The sequence below is a fragment of the Bos grunniens genome, chromosome 7 (genome assembly GCF_055505025.1).
Source record: "Bos grunniens cultivar Pamir isolate PY7600 chromosome 7, Bosgru_T2T1.0, whole genome shotgun sequence".
Lineage (NCBI taxonomy): Eukaryota > Metazoa > Chordata > Mammalia > Artiodactyla > Bovidae > Bos > Bos grunniens.
Genome location: NC_141171.1, coordinates 13,323,583 through 13,339,155, shown reverse-complemented (window position 1 = coordinate 13,339,155; position 15,573 = coordinate 13,323,583). Strand labels below are relative to the sequence as shown.

Sequence of the window (15,573 nt, the reverse complement as noted above, 5' to 3'; positions counted from 1 at the left end):
TCAAAAAAAGAAAAAACAGTGATCTAATTTTCATACCTTTCCTCTCTTCCTTTTTCTGCTTTCACTCATTTTAGATTAAAGATTATTCCAATATGGTCCTGAGTTATTTATACTCTCTGGAATTTGGGCAACATAGCTGCCACCTCTGTCTATATTTAATAAAAAGAGCAATTTGATTTATTTGGCTTACAGAGAGCTCTTTCATCTTACGTGCATGGTTCTTTGTTAAGGAGAGTTTTGCTTCATTATGTTTTTAAATTTTGTTTCCGTTATTTTTCTGATTTCTACCTGAGTGGGGAAAAATAAAAACTTAAGTTGGTTTCCATTTTCAATTTTTCATTGTTCTCTTTTTTATTTTCACACCCTTAATATTTATAATTAACTCAGAAACTGATTTTTTCCCCAGCTGCAGTATTTTATTTATTTTTTTTAATTTTATTTTATTTTTAAACTTTACATAATTGTATTAGTTTTGCCAAATATCAAAATGAATCCACCACAGGTATACATGTGTTCCCCATCCTGAACCCTCCTCCCTCCTCCCTCCCCATACCATCCCTCTGGGTCGTCCCAGTGCACTAGCCCCAAGCATCCAGTATCGTGCATCGAACCTGGACTGGCAACTCGTTTCTTACATGATATTTTACATGTTTCAATGCCATTCTCCCAAATCTTCCCACCCTCTCCCTCTCCCACAGAGTCCATAAGACTGTTCTATACATCAGTGTCTCTTTTGCTGTCTCGTACACTGGGTTATTGTTACCATCTTTCTAAATTCCATATATATGTGTTAGTATACTGTATTTATGTTTTTCCTTCTGGCTTACTTCACTCTGTATAATAGGCTCCAGTTTCATCCACCTCATTAGAACTGATTCAAATGTATTCTTTTTAATGGCTGAGTAATACTCCATTGTGTATATGTACCACAGCTTTCTTATCCATTCATCTGCTGATGGACATCTAGGTTGCTTCCATGTCCTGGCTATTATAAACAGTGCTGCGATGAACATTAACTTTACAATATTGTATTAGTTTTGCCAAATATCGAAATGAATCCACCACACGTATACCTGTGTTCCCCATCCTGAACCCTCCTCCCTCCTCCCTCCCCATACCCTCCCTCTGGTCATCCCAGTGCACCAGCCCCAAGCATCCAGTATCGTGCATCAAACCTGGACTGGCGACTCATTTCATACATGATATTATACATGTAATACTTTCAAACAAACCCACAACAACATAAAAAAAATTCATGGAGGAGGTGCAGCCCAAGGTGAGTCAGGCAAGGAACATGCATGCTAAGTCGATTCAGTCATGACCAACTCTGTGACCCCATGGACTGAAGCCCACCAGGGTCATCTGTCCAGTGGATTCTCCAGGCAAGAATACTGGAGTGGGTTGCCATGCTGTTCTCCAGGGGATCTTCTGGACCCAGGAATCAAACCTGCATCTCTTACATCTCCTGCATTGCCAGCCAGGTTCTTTACCACTAGCACCACCTGGGAAACCCCAGGTAAGGTGAGGGCATTTTCCCATTCCAGAAGGATCTCAGCACATACCAGGCAGAGACATTTCTCTCCCTTTCCTGACATAGAGACAAAATAAGCAATTGCCAACCCAGTAAAGAGTAATCATGTTGTCCCAATTTTGTGTCCATCCTATACTTCACAGGATTATCAACAAGAGGGACAGAGAGGACAGAGACCACTGCCACAGCTCTGAAGACCACAGTGACAGTGACTACCAGAGTGTCTACTCCCACTTCAGGAATGCTGCCTCTCCTCAGGACATCAGATAAAAAGGCCAGCACAAGCACAGTAGGAACGATCATCACAACCCCAGATAGTCCAAAGATGACAGCCTCTTTGACCACCAGATCTGGAGATGAGACCAGCACTGCAGTTCCTATGACAACCCCATCTATTTTCAGTAGAGGACCAGAGACTACACCCTCACTGGACCCTAGTTCTGGGGCAGAAATGAGCACTGTAGTTCCCATGACAACCTCATCTATTTTCAGTAGAGGACCAGAGACTACACCCTCACTGGTCCCTAGTTCTGGGGCAGAGACCAGCACTGTAGTTCCCATGACAACCTCATCTATTTTCAGTAGAGGACCAGAGACTACACCCTCACTGGTCCCTAGTTCTGGGGCAGAGACCAGCACTGTAGTTCCCATGACAACCTCATCTATTTTCAGTAGAGGACCAGAGACTACACCCTCACTGGTCCCTAGTTCTGGGGCAGAGACCAGCACTGTAGTTCCCATGACAACCTCATCTATTTTCAGTAGAGGACCAGAGACTACACCCTCACTGGTCCCTAGTTCTGGGGCAGAGACCAGCACTGTAGTTCCCATGACAACCTCATCTATTTTCAGTAGAGGACCAGAGACTGCAACCTCACTGGTCCCTAGTTCTGGGGCAGAAACCAGCACTGTAGTTCCCATGACAACCAGTGCAGCTGTTCCAACTCTGACTGTTTCCTCAGATGAACCAGAGACCACAACCTCATGGGTCACCCATCCTGCAGAGACCAGTCCAACTGTTTCCAGGGCAATCTTGAATGTTTCTCCTAGAGAATCAGACAGCACATCCCCAACAACTACAAGTTCTGGGAAAGAAGTCAGTACAGCTGTTCCAACTCCAACTGTCTCCCCTGAAGTACTGGGGATGGTGACCTCACTGGTTGCTAGTCCTGGGACAGAGACCAGCTCAGCTGATCAAACTCTGGCTGTTTCCCCTGGTAAGCCAGAAACAACAGTCTCCTTGATTACCCATCCTGGGACACGGGCCAATTTAAGTGTTCCAACTCCAACTGTCTCCCCTGATGTATCAAGGGTGGAAATCTCACCAACCACCACTTCTGGGGCAAAGACCAGCACAACTTTTCCAACTACGACTGGTTTCCCACATGAACAAAAGACAACAGCCTCATTGGTCACCAATCATGGGACAGAAGCCATTTCCATTTTTTCAACTTTGACTGTCTCCCCTGATGAACAATATACAACAGCCTCATGGCTCCATTCCACAGAGACCAGCACACCTGATTCCAAAACAACTCTGAATTTTTCCCCTAGAGAATTAGACACCACATCTTCAGCAACCACCAGTCCAGGGGCAGAAGCCAGTTCAGCCACTCCAGTGATGACTATCTCACCTAGCAAACCAGTGATGGTGACCTCACTGGTTATTAGTTCTGGGACAGACACCAGTACAACCTTTCCAACTTCGACTGGGTTCCTGCATGAATTAGAGTCAACAGTGTCCTTGGTCACCCAGCCTCCAGAGTCTGACCCAACTGTTCCTAAGACAATGCCTATTTCCCATAATGAATCAGATACCATGCTCTCAGTGGTCACCAGTCTTGGAGCAAAAGTCAGTTCTGTCCCAACTACAACTGTCTCACCTGGCATATCAGGAATGGTGACCTCACCAGTTACCAGTTCCACAGCAGAGACTAGTTCAACTTCTCCAACTCTGACTGGTTCCCTACATGAACCAAAGACCACAGCCTCATGGGTCACTCATTCTGAGACAAAAGTCAGTTCAACTGTTCCAACTATGACTGTTTTCCCTGAGAAGTCAGATACAACAGTCTCTTTGGTTACCCACCCTGAAGAGACCAGCTCAACTGTTCCCAGGAAAACCTCCAGTGTTTCCCATAGTAAATCAAACACCACATTCTCAGTGGCTACAAGTCCTGGGGAAGAATTCAGTTCAGCTGTCCCAGCTACAACTGTCTCACCTGCTGTATCAGGGATAGTGACTTCACAGGTTACCAATTCTGTGGCACAGACCAGTACAACTTTTACAACTGTGACTGATTCTATGTACAAATCAGAGACAACAGCATCAGGGGTCACCCATACTGAGAAAGATGCAAGTTCAGCAATTCCAACTATGACTATTCTCCCTGGGAAGCCAGATACAACAGTCTCACTGGTTACCCATCTTGAAGAGACCAGCCGAAGTATTCCCAGGACAACCCCCAATGTTTCCCAGAGTGAATTTGACACCACACCTTCAATAGCCACTAGTCCTGGGGCAGAAGGCAGTTCAGCTGTCCCAGCTATGACTATCTCACCTGGTGTGCCAGAGATGATGACCTCACTGATTACCAGTTCTGTTGCAGAGGCTAGTACAACTATTCCAACTCTGACTGATTCCACACACAAACCAGAGACAACAGCCTCAGGGATCATCCACTCTGGGACTGAAACAAGTCCAGCTGTTCCAACTATGACTGTTTCACCTGGGAAGCCAAATACAACAGTCTCAGTGGCCACCCATCCTGAAGAGACAAGTCCAACTTTACCCAGGACAACCCCCAGTGTTTCCCATACTGAAACAGACACCACATTCTCAACAGCCACCAGTCCTTGGACAGAATCTAGTTCAGCAGTCCCAGCTACAACTGTCTCACCTAGTGTATCCAAGTTGGGGACCTCTCTGGTTACTAGTTCTCGGGAAGAAATTAGTACCACTCTTCCAACACTGATTGCTTCTCCAGGTCAAGTGGAAACCACAGCCTCATGGGTGACTCATTCTGAGCCAAAAGCCAGTCCAGCTAGTCCAACTCCACCTGTTTCCACTAGTGTACCACATATAGTGAACCCACAAGCCACCAGTTCTGAGACAAAAACTAGTATGGTTATTCCAGCTCTGACACTTTCTCCCTTTGAGCCAAAGACCACAGCCTCATTGGTCACTCATCCTGAGATGCAGGCCAGTTCAGCTACTTCAGTTGTCTTCTCTACTATGCCAAGGTTGGTGACCTCACTTTTCACAAGTTCTGGGACAGAGACAAGTACAGCTTTTACAATTCCAACTGATTCTTCACATAAACCAGAGACAGCAGCCTCATGGGTCATGCATTCTATGGAGACCAATACTCCTATTTCTAGAACAACTCCAAGTTTTCCTCATAGTAAATCAGACATCACACCCTCAATGGCTACAAGTTCTGAGGCAAAAGCCAGTTCAGCCATTCCAACTACAACTATCTCCCCTAGTGTGCCAGATGTTATGACTTCTCTGATCACTAGTTCTAGAGCAGAGATCAGTACAACTTTTAGAACTATGACTGATTCTACACACAAACCAGAGGCAACAGCCTTAGCAGTCACCCACTCTGGGACAAAAACAAATTCAGCTATTCTAACTATGACTGTTTCCCCTAAGAAGCCAGAAACAACAGTCTCACTGGTCACCCATTCCAAAGATACCAGCCACACTGTTCCAAGGACAACCTCCAATGTTTTCCAGGGTTTATTGGACACCACACCCTCAATGACTACCAGTCCTGCAGCAGAAGTCAGTTCAGCTGTCCCAGCTAAGACTGTCTCACCCAGTATACCAGGAATGGTGACCTCACTGGTTACCATTTCTGAGGCAGAGACCAGTACCACTTTTCCAACTCTGACTGATTCCTTATATGAATCAAAGACCACAACCTCATGGATCACCCATTCTGAGACAAAAGCCAGTTCAGCTGTTCCAACTTTTCCAACTCTGACTGATTCTACTCACAAACCAGAGACAACAGCCTCAGAGGTCACCCATTCTGGGAAAGAAACAAGCTCAGCTATTTCAACTATGACTGTTTCCGCTGGGAAGCCAGATACAACAGTCTCACTGGTTATTCATCATGAAGAGACCAGTCCAACTGTTCCCAGGACAACCTCCAAAGTTTCCCAGAGTAAATCAGACACCACAACTTCAACAGCCACCAGTCCTGGGACAGAAACAAGTTCAGCTGTCCCAGCTACAACTGTCTCACCTGGTGTATCAGGGCTGGTGACTTCTCTGGTTACCAACTCCGTGACACAGATCAGTACAACTTCTCCACCTCAGACTAATTCCACACTGAAACCAGAGACTACAGCCTCAGGGGTCACCCAGACTGAAACAAGTTCAGCTGTTCCAATTCTGATTGTTTCTCCTGGAAAGCCAGATACAACAGTCTCACTTGTCACCCATCCTGAAGAGACCAGCTCAACTGTTCCCAGGACAACCTCCAAAGTTTCCCAGAGTGAATCAGACACCACAACTTCAACAGCGACCAGTCCTGGGACAGAAACCAGTTCAGCTGTCCCAGCTACAACTGTCTCACCTAGTGTATCAGGGCTGGTGACTTCTCTGGTTACCAATTCCATGACACAGATCAGTACAACTTCTCCACCTCAGACTAATTCCACACTGAAACCAGAGACTACAGCCTCAGGGGTCACCCAGACTGAAACAAGTTCAGCTGTTCCAATTCTGATTGCTTCTCCTGGAAGGCCAGATACAACAGTCTCACTTGTCACCCATCCTGAAGAGACTAGCCTAACTGTTCCCAAGACAACCCTCAGTGTTTCCCATAGTGAATCAAACACAACACCCTCAACAAACACTAGTCCTGAGGCAGAAACCAGTTCAGCTGTTCCAACTATGGCTGTTTCCCATGGGAAGCCAGATACAACAGTCTCACTGGTTATTCATCATGAAGAGACCAGCTCAACTGTTCCCAGGACAACCTCCAAAGTTTCCCAGAGTGAATCAGACACCACAACTTCAACAGCCACCAGTCCTGGGACAGAAACAAGTTCAGCTGTCCCAGCTACAACTGTCTCACCTGGTGTATCAGGGCTGGTGACTTCTCTGGTTACCAACTCCGTGACACAGATCAGTACAACTTCTCCACCTCAGACTAATTCCACACTGAAACCAGAGACTACAGCCTCAGGGGTCACCCAGACTGAAACAAGTTCAGCTGTTCCAATTCTGATTGCTTCTCCTGGGAGGCCAGATACAACAGTCTCACTTGTCACCCATCCTGAAGAGACCAGCCCAACTGTTCCCAGGACAACCTCCAAAGTTTCCCAGAGTGAATCAGACACCACAACTTCAACAGCCACCAGTCCTGGGACAGAAACAAGTTCAGCTGTCCCAGCTACAACTGTCTCACCTGGTGTATCAGGGCCGGTGACTTCTCTGGTTACCAATTCCGTGACACAGATCAGTACAACTTCTCCACCTCAGACTAATTCCACACTGAAACCAGAGACTACAGCCTCAGGGGTCACCCAGACTGAAACAAGTTCAGCTGTTCCAATTCTGATTGCTTCTCCTGGAAGGCCAGATACAACAATCTCACTTGTCACCCATCCAGAAGAGACCAGCCCAACTGTTCCCAGGACAACCTCCAAAGTTTCCCAGAGTGAATCAGACACCACAACTTCAACAGCGACCAGTCCTGGGACAGAAACAAGTTCAGCTGTCCCAGCTACAACTGTCTCACCTGGTGTATCAGGGCTGGTGACTTCTCTGGTTACCAATTCCGTGACACAGATCAGTACAACTTCTCCACCTCAGACTAATTCCACACTGAAACCAGAGACTACAGCCTCAGGGCTCACCCAGACTGAAACAAGTTCAGCTGTTCCAATTCTGATTGCTTCTCCTGGAAGGCCAGATACAACAGTCTCACTTGTCACCCATCCTGAAGAGACCAGCCCAACTGTTCTGAAGACAACCCCCAGTATTTCCCATAGTGAATCTGACACCGCACCGTCAACGGCCACCAGACCTAGGACAGAAACCAGTTCAGCTGTCCCAGCTACAACTGTCTCCCCTAGTTTACCATATACAGTGAACTCTGAGACAGACACCACCATGGTTATTCTACCTTTGACTCTCTCTCCTGGTGAACCAGCAACCACAACCTTATTAGTCACCTCTTCCAGTGCGAAGACAAGCACAAATTCTCCTGCTTCAACTGTTTTTCCTCATTTACCAGAAACCACAGCCTCACCATCCATCTGGCCTGAGTTGGAGACTAGTACAGCTCTTCCATCTCAGACTGTTTCTCTCAGTCCACCAGAAACATTCTCTCTCTTCACCGTACCTGTGACCATGACAGCCAGAGTTGATCTAAATCCAACTGTTTCACTTGGTGTTCCTGCAGAAACAGCCTCAGTCTCCACTGAGGAGACAGAACTCAGCACAGCTATTAGAGTGTCAGCTATTTCCCATGGTTTACCAGAGACCACAGGTCTACTGGCCACCAGTCCTGAAGCCAAGGCCAGTACAAGTCTCCCTGCTCTGACTCTTTCCTCTGGTGGTCTTGGGCCTTCCAGGACCCCTGCAACAACCGTTGAACTTTATACTGTAACTTCTGGGAACACAGAAACCTCACCACCTGCAACCTCAGTTGAACTCTCAGAATTTCCCAAAAATGTGACAGGGGACACTGTGACCTTGAGACCATCAGAGACCACAATGCAACCAAAAACCAGTCATGTGGAAGAATTAAGTACAACCACTATCCTGAAAACCACCACTGTTGAGACCACTCATTTAGCTGCCACAGGTTCAGGCCCCACTGTGGCCGAGACCACAACCACCTTCAACACACTGGCTGGAAGTCCTTTTGCCCATGTGACCACACCTGGAACATCCACCTTGGCCTCTGTGACTGTGACTTCAGGAACAAGTAAGAATAATGTTTTTATTGTGATAAAAAATATATATATATGAAATAATTGGAGTATTATTACCCACTCCAGTATTCTTGCCTGGAAAATCCCATAGGCAGAGGAGCCTGGCAGACTATAGTCCATAGAGTTACAAAGAACTGGACACGACTAAGCAACTGGGCATATATGAAATAGTATATACATTTACCAATCATATGTAAATGGAGAGTTCAGCAGCATGAATTACATTGACACTGTTGTGCAAACATCTCCACTACCTGTTTTCAAAATTTTTTATCACCCTGAACAGGGTCTGTGAACTCATTAGGCAAAAATTCCCCCTTTCCCACTCCTTCCAGCCCATGGTAACATCTAATCTATTCATGGTCTATATGAATTTGCCTATTATAGGCATTTCATATAAGCGGGATCATACAATGTATGTTTCCTTTTGTGTCTGGCTTGTTTTGTGTAGCATGGTATCTTCAAGGTTCATCCATGTTGTAGTGTTTATCAGAACTTCATTCCTGTTGACTTTTGCTGTTTAGTCACTAAGTCGTGTCAGATTCTTTTGAGACCCCATGGACTGTAGCACTCCAGGCTCCTCTGTCCATGGGATTTTCCAGGCAAGAATGCTGGAGTGGGTTGCCATTTCCTTCTCCAGGGATCTTCCTGACCCAAGGATTGAACTCGCATCTTCTGCAGTGGCAGGCAGATTCTTTACCACTGAGCCACTTGTATAGATGGACCACATTTTGTCCGGTCACCTGTTGGACACTCAAGCTGTGTCCATCTTCTGGCTATGATGAATAATGCTGCTATGAACTTGGGTGTGCACTGATCTCTCTGAGTCCCTCTTTCCATTCCCTTTGGGTATATACCTAGAATAGAAATTGTTAAGTCATTTGGTGAATTACTTGTTAGGCCTGCCCTCACAAAGTACAAAAAACTGAGTGGCTTAAGCAACAGAAATTTGTTGTCTCACAGTTCTGGAGGCTGGAGGGGGACCCTAGGAGAATGCACAGAACATGAACTGTGGAATTAACCTATCTTGGGTGGGGAGGGAGCTAGGATATTTATCTACCAACTCCCAGGAATCACTGCTACAGGGATGGTCCCTGGGCCTAAGTCCCCTAAGACAAAGAGATGCAGGTGCTGGTATGTGCTGAAATGGTAAGAGCAAAGGGGAAGTGGGAACAAGGTGATCGATTCTGCATCCTAAGAACCTACATATTGTTGTTTTTGTAGTCACTAAGTCATGTCTGACTCTTCGCAACCCCATGGACTATAGCCCACCAGTCTCCTCTGTCCATGAGATTTCCCAGGCAAGAATACTGGAGTGGATTGCCATATTCTCCTCCAGGGAATCTTCCCGCCCCAGGGATTGAACCTGTGTCTCCTGCATTGGCAGGCAGGTTCTTTACCATTGAGCCACCAGGGATGCCCTAAGAATCCACGTAATCCCAAGCAAACTGGGATGGTTGGTCAGCTGATATGGGAGGAGCTTGGACAAGGACTGCTGCATGGGGTGTCCCAGGTGGGACAGCCTATGCCAGACCCCGATGTGGGCAGTGGGATAAAGGTGTGCCCTCGGAGCCTTAGCTCCCGCCCTCAGCCCAGGCTTGACTCAGAACTGGCCTCATTTTACTTTCCCAGCCATTGCAGCTGCAATTCCTTTCTTGATGCCTTTTACTGTCAACTTCACCATCACCAACTTGCAGTACACAGAAGACCTGGGACACTCGGACTCTAAGATATTCAAAGACACTGAGAGAGACCTGCAGCTGCTGGTGAGAGACCCACACCAACGCCCACCTTGCCTCGGCCTCCCAACAGCCTGCTGTCTTGTCCCTCTCACTCATCTCCCTCTCATTCTTTCCAGCTCAGGCCGTTGTTCAGAAACAGCAGCATTGGTTCCCGGTACTCCAGCTGTAGACTGACCTTGCTCAGGTGAGACGTCTCCCAGGGAACTAAGATCCCACATGCTTCGTGGCATGGCCAAAAGATTAAAGAAGAAGAAGAATGCATGAATAATAGCCATATTTCTCCTACCCCCACCCCCCGCCAAAAGAAAAGCATAATGAGGAAGGAGGTCATCGTTTCTATTTTTCCACAATATTACCATCTGGCTTTAGTGGAAGACACAGCAGACTATATGCTTCTGCATTCCATATTTACAATATTTCGCCTTGTGGCCTCTGGAGAAAAAAATCATTGTATACTCTTGAAAGAGTAAAAGTGAAAATAATATCTTAGTATAACTATGAAAATATTTTTCACTTGGTGGATGCCCTGTAAGGTTGAGGAACTCTAGGGGAGTCTGGGCTGCACTTTGAGAACTGCTGTACTATGCTATAGGGACATGTGATGGGAATACTTTGAAGTGCATGGATAATACCAAGCAGAATTCCCAGACAAGAGAGGAATGGGATCTTTCTTCCTTCCTGAAAAAGCCACTGCTTTGGGTGAATCACTGAAGGGTCAGCTTAAATTCAAGACAAAGATTTTTTTTTCCTTTATTTATTTATTTAAAATATGTTTTCATGGAACTAGTTCTTTTTATATATAACATTTTTTATAGAACATTTTTAAATTGGAGTATAATTGCTTTTGGAGTAGGAAATGGCAACCCACTCCAGTATTCTTGCCTAGAAAATTCCATGGACAGAGGGGCCTGGCAGGTTCTCAAAGAGTCAGACACAACTGAAACGATTTAGCACACACACATGCACGAGCAACTCAACACACAATTGCTTTACAATATTGTGTTAGTTTCTGCTGTACAACAGAGTGAATCAGCTATATGTATACATCTATTCCCTCCTTCTAGAGCCTCCCTCCCACCCCAACCCCCATCCCACCCCTCTAGGTTGTCAAAGAACACCAAGCTGAGCTCCCTGTGGTATACAGTAGCTTCCCACTAGCTATCTGTTTCACACATGGTAGTGTATACACGTCAGTGCTATGCTCTCCATTCATCCTACCGTCCTCTTTCTCCCCTGTGTCCGCATGTCCTTTCTCTACATCTTCATCTCTATTCCTCCCCTGCAAATGGGTTCATCTGTGGCATTTTTCTAGATTCCATATATATGCATTAATATAAGTTGTTTTTCTCTTTCTGACTTACTTCATTCTGTATGACAGACTCTAGGTCCATCCACATGACTACAAATGATCCGATTTTGTTCCTTTTTATGGCTGAGTAATATTTCATTGTTTGTATGTACCACATCTTCATTATCCATTCATCTGTTGATGGACATCTAGGTTGCTTCCACAAGACAAAGATATTTTTGAACCATCTTTCCCTTTATTTCTTCTTAACTCATTTTCTCTGTTTTTCTCCAAACTTGGTTGCCCACCCAACATGTGTTCCCAAAGAGTTGACCTCAGCCTTTGGATTTGCCCATGTGAAAATAAAATCCCCCCCTTTCAGGCTCCATGAAGGTTGTTACACCATGTCACAGCCAGCCATGGGGTGATTCATTCACAGTCTCCAAGGTCTATGATGCTCTTGGGTTTCCCTTCCACATGCTGTTGCTGTTCAGTTGCTAAGTCATGTCCAACTCTTTGGGACCCCATGGACTGCAGCATGCCAGGCTCCTCTGTCCTTCAGTATCTCCTGGAGTTTGCTCAAATTTATGTCCATTGAGTCAGTGATGCTATCTAACCATCTCATCCTCTGTTGCTTCCTTCTCCTCCTGCCTTCAACTTTCCCAGCATCAGGGTCTTTTTCCAATGAGTCTGCTCTTCACATCAGGTGGCCAAAGTATTGGAACTTTGGTATCTGTCCTTCCAATGAATATTCAGGGTTGATTTCCTTTAGAATTAACTGGTCTGATCATCTTGCAGTTCAAGGGACTCTCAGGAGTCTTTTTCAGCACCACAATTCCACATGCTCCCTATCCTAGAAATCTCTGTTGTCCTCCCTAAGATTTTTACATCCCCAACCCCAGGGCCCAAGCAGGACTCTGGTTACTGGAGTGGTCACTATCTGTATTTACCTTCATGAGTAGACAGGGAGTGTATTAAGGGCTGGTAGGTGAAACAATGAGTTTGAATCAATTAATAAAAAGAATGAGGATATTACTGAGCCATAAAAAGGGACAAAATTGGGTCATTTGCAGACATGTGGATGGACCTTGAGAGCATCATACAGAGTGAATAAGTCAGAAAGAGAAAAACAAATATCGTAAATTAACACGTGTGGAATCTAGAAAAATGGTATAGATTATTTTATTTGCAAAACAGAAATAGAGACACAGATGTAAAGAACAAATAAATGGATACCAAGACAGAAGGGGGGATGGAAGGAATTGGAAGATTATGATTGACTTATATACACTACTGATCTGCTATGTATAAAATAGACAACTGATGGGAACATGCTGTATAGCACAGGGAGCTCTACTTAATGCACTCTGGTGACCTGAATGAGAAGGAAGTCCAAAAGGGAGGGTGTATATGTAAACATACGGCTAATTCACTTTTCTCTACGGTAGAAACTAACAAACATTGTAAAGCAGCTATACTCCAATAAAAATTAATTTAAAAAATTAAAACTTAAAAAAAAGAATGGGGATGAAAAGAAGAAATAGAGCTAAGGAGTAGCCCTGCAGAGTATTGCACTTAGGAGCTGGAGGGATCTGGAGCCCCACATAAGATGGAAAAAGATGTGTTAGAAAAAGCAGGTGAAATCCAGGGAAGAGTGCTGACCCAGGGACTTTTCTGGTGATCCAGTGGCTAAGACTCCACACTCCCAATGCAGGGGGCTGGGTTCCACCCCTGGTCAGGGAACTAGAGCCCACACATGTCGCAATGAAGACCTGGCACAGCCAAAACAATAAAATAAAACAAATAAATGGAGTATTACTCAGCCATGAAAAAGAATACATTTGAATCAGTTCTAATGAGGTGGATGAAACTGGAGCCTATTATACAGAGTGAAGTAACCCAGAAAGAAAAACACCAATACAGTATACTAACTCATATATATGGAATTTAGAAAGATGGTAACAATAACCCTGTGTACGAGACAGCAAAAGAGACATTGATGTATATAACAGTCTTATGGACTCTGTGGGAGAGGGAGAGGGTGGGAAGATTTGGGAGAATGGCATTGAAACATGTATAATATCATGTATGAAACGAGTTGCCAGTCCAGGTTTGATGCACGATAGTGGATGCTTGGGGCTGGTGCACTGGGACGACCCAGAGGGAGGGTATGGGGAGGGAGGAGGGAGGAAGGTTCAGGATGGGGAACACATGTATATCTGTGGTGGATTCATTTCGATATTTGGCAAAACTAATACAATATTGTAAAGTTTAAAAATAAAATAAAATTAAAAAATAAAAAATAAAAATGAATAAAAAAAAGAAAATTCATAGAAGTAAAAATTGCCAGAAAACAAATAAAATATTAATATATTTCAGCATTACTGAAAAATTAGACAAATAAAAAAATTGCCTTCATTAATAAAAAAAAAAAACAGGGACGTGATCTTAAAAAGGGTAAAAATAAACATCTACAAAATGCAAATAGAGTTGCAGATGTAGAGAACAAACTTATGGTTATCAGCAAGTAAGGTGTAGGGAGGGATAAATTGGAAGATAGGGATTGATATATACACACTACTCTATACAAAACAGATAACTCATTTTTATAAACAACTAAGGACCTACTCTCAGAGAAGGCAATGGCACCCCACTCCAGTACTCTTGCCTGGAAAATCCCATGGACGGAGGAGCCTGGTGGGCTGCAGTCCATGGGGTCACTAAGAGTCGGACACGACTGAAGCGACTTCACTTTCACTTTTCATTTTCATGCATTGGAGAAGGAAACGGCAACCCACTCCAGTGTTCTTGCCTGGAGAATCCCAGGGATGGGGGAGCCTGGTGGGCTGCCGTCTATGGGGTCACACACAGTAGGATACGACTGAAGCGACTTAGCAACTTAGCAAGGGCCTACTCTATACCACATGGAGCTCTGCTCAATACTCTTTAATGGCCTAGGTCTATATGGGAAAAGAATCTTAAAAGAAGTGGATACATGTCTAACTAATTCACTTTGCTGTACAGCAGAAACTAACACAAAATTGTAAGTCAACTATCCTCCAAAAAGAATTTTTAAAAAATAAAACCAAGGAGTACAATTGAAGGGGAAGCAATGTGAAGAGCATCCAACCTTTAAGCGTCCTTCATGTTCCTGTTCCTGTGTCCCTTCTTCCCCAGGGCTGATAAGGATGAAACAAGCACCAGGATGGATGCTGTCTGCACGTACCGCTCAGATCCCACAGGCTTCAGGCTGGACACGGAACGTCTGTATTGGGAACTAAGCCAGCAGACCCAGGGTGTCACTCGGCTGGACCACTACACCCTGGACAGGAACAGTCTCTATGTCAATGGTGAGTAGCTCTGTGCTAGCTGGGGTCTCCTCCCTCTCCCCAGATGGGGCCTCTTTGCAGTGTGATTTCTCTGTACCCACTTTCATGGTTCTGGAACAACCTAGAATTTCCATAGGGACTCAATTCTCTCCCCTCAGAACAACTTAAAAGGAACTTTCCAGATCTGGAAATAAAGATTCCCTCCAAAGTCTTCTTCATTCCAATGACCTTTCACAGAAGCCCAAATGAAACACGCAGACATCTAGGAAGAAAGCAAGCCCACGGCAGTCACTGGGGTTAACTCTTCCCCGAGAAACAATGAGTTTGCAATGCAGTGACTAATCCTCACGTCTTTATTTTCCCAATAACAGCTTGTGGTCCTTTACTCACTCTCCAAGGCTCTGCTGGAACTAAACCCCACCTAAGAAATAAACAACAAAGCTGTTAGTAACGTTTTTTAGCAACAAATTCCTTTGCAATAATGCTCTTAGCAACAATACCTACAATAACACCTGTACTAAAGGCTAGTATGTATTGAAGGACCCATGTTCTAGAGCGTATGTATTATGCCTTGGTAAAACTGCCCAACATGGAGTTTTATGTATATTTGGACTTTTATGTATATTTTGGAGTTTTATGTATATTTTTGGAGTTTTATGTATATTTTACAGAGGAACAAACAAGGCTCAGGAAGAGAAATCCATTTTTCCAAGACCAGACAAA

The 15,573-nt window shown here is 44.7% G+C and overlaps 1 protein-coding gene across 12 annotated transcripts in view; it reads left to right on the top strand.

Moving 5' to 3' along the window:
* Positions 1–15,573, top strand: part of MUC16 (mucin 16, cell surface associated) — a 118,606-nt gene that overhangs the window by 39,227 nt on the left and 63,806 nt on the right. For all 12 annotated transcript variants that reach the window (XR_015166666.1, XR_015166667.1, XM_086409083.1 and 9 more), the window contains 4 exons: positions 1,675–8,484; positions 10,124–10,257; positions 10,350–10,417; positions 14,699–14,871. Coding sequence is in view for 10 of the 12 variants with exons in the window: in XM_086409083.1 (XP_086265209.1) it covers positions 1,675–8,484; positions 10,124–10,257; positions 10,350–10,417; positions 14,699–14,871 (7,185 nt within the window). In the remaining 2 variants the exon portion in view is untranslated. The remainder of the gene's footprint in view (positions 1–1,674; positions 8,485–10,123; positions 10,258–10,349; positions 10,418–14,698; positions 14,872–15,573) is intronic.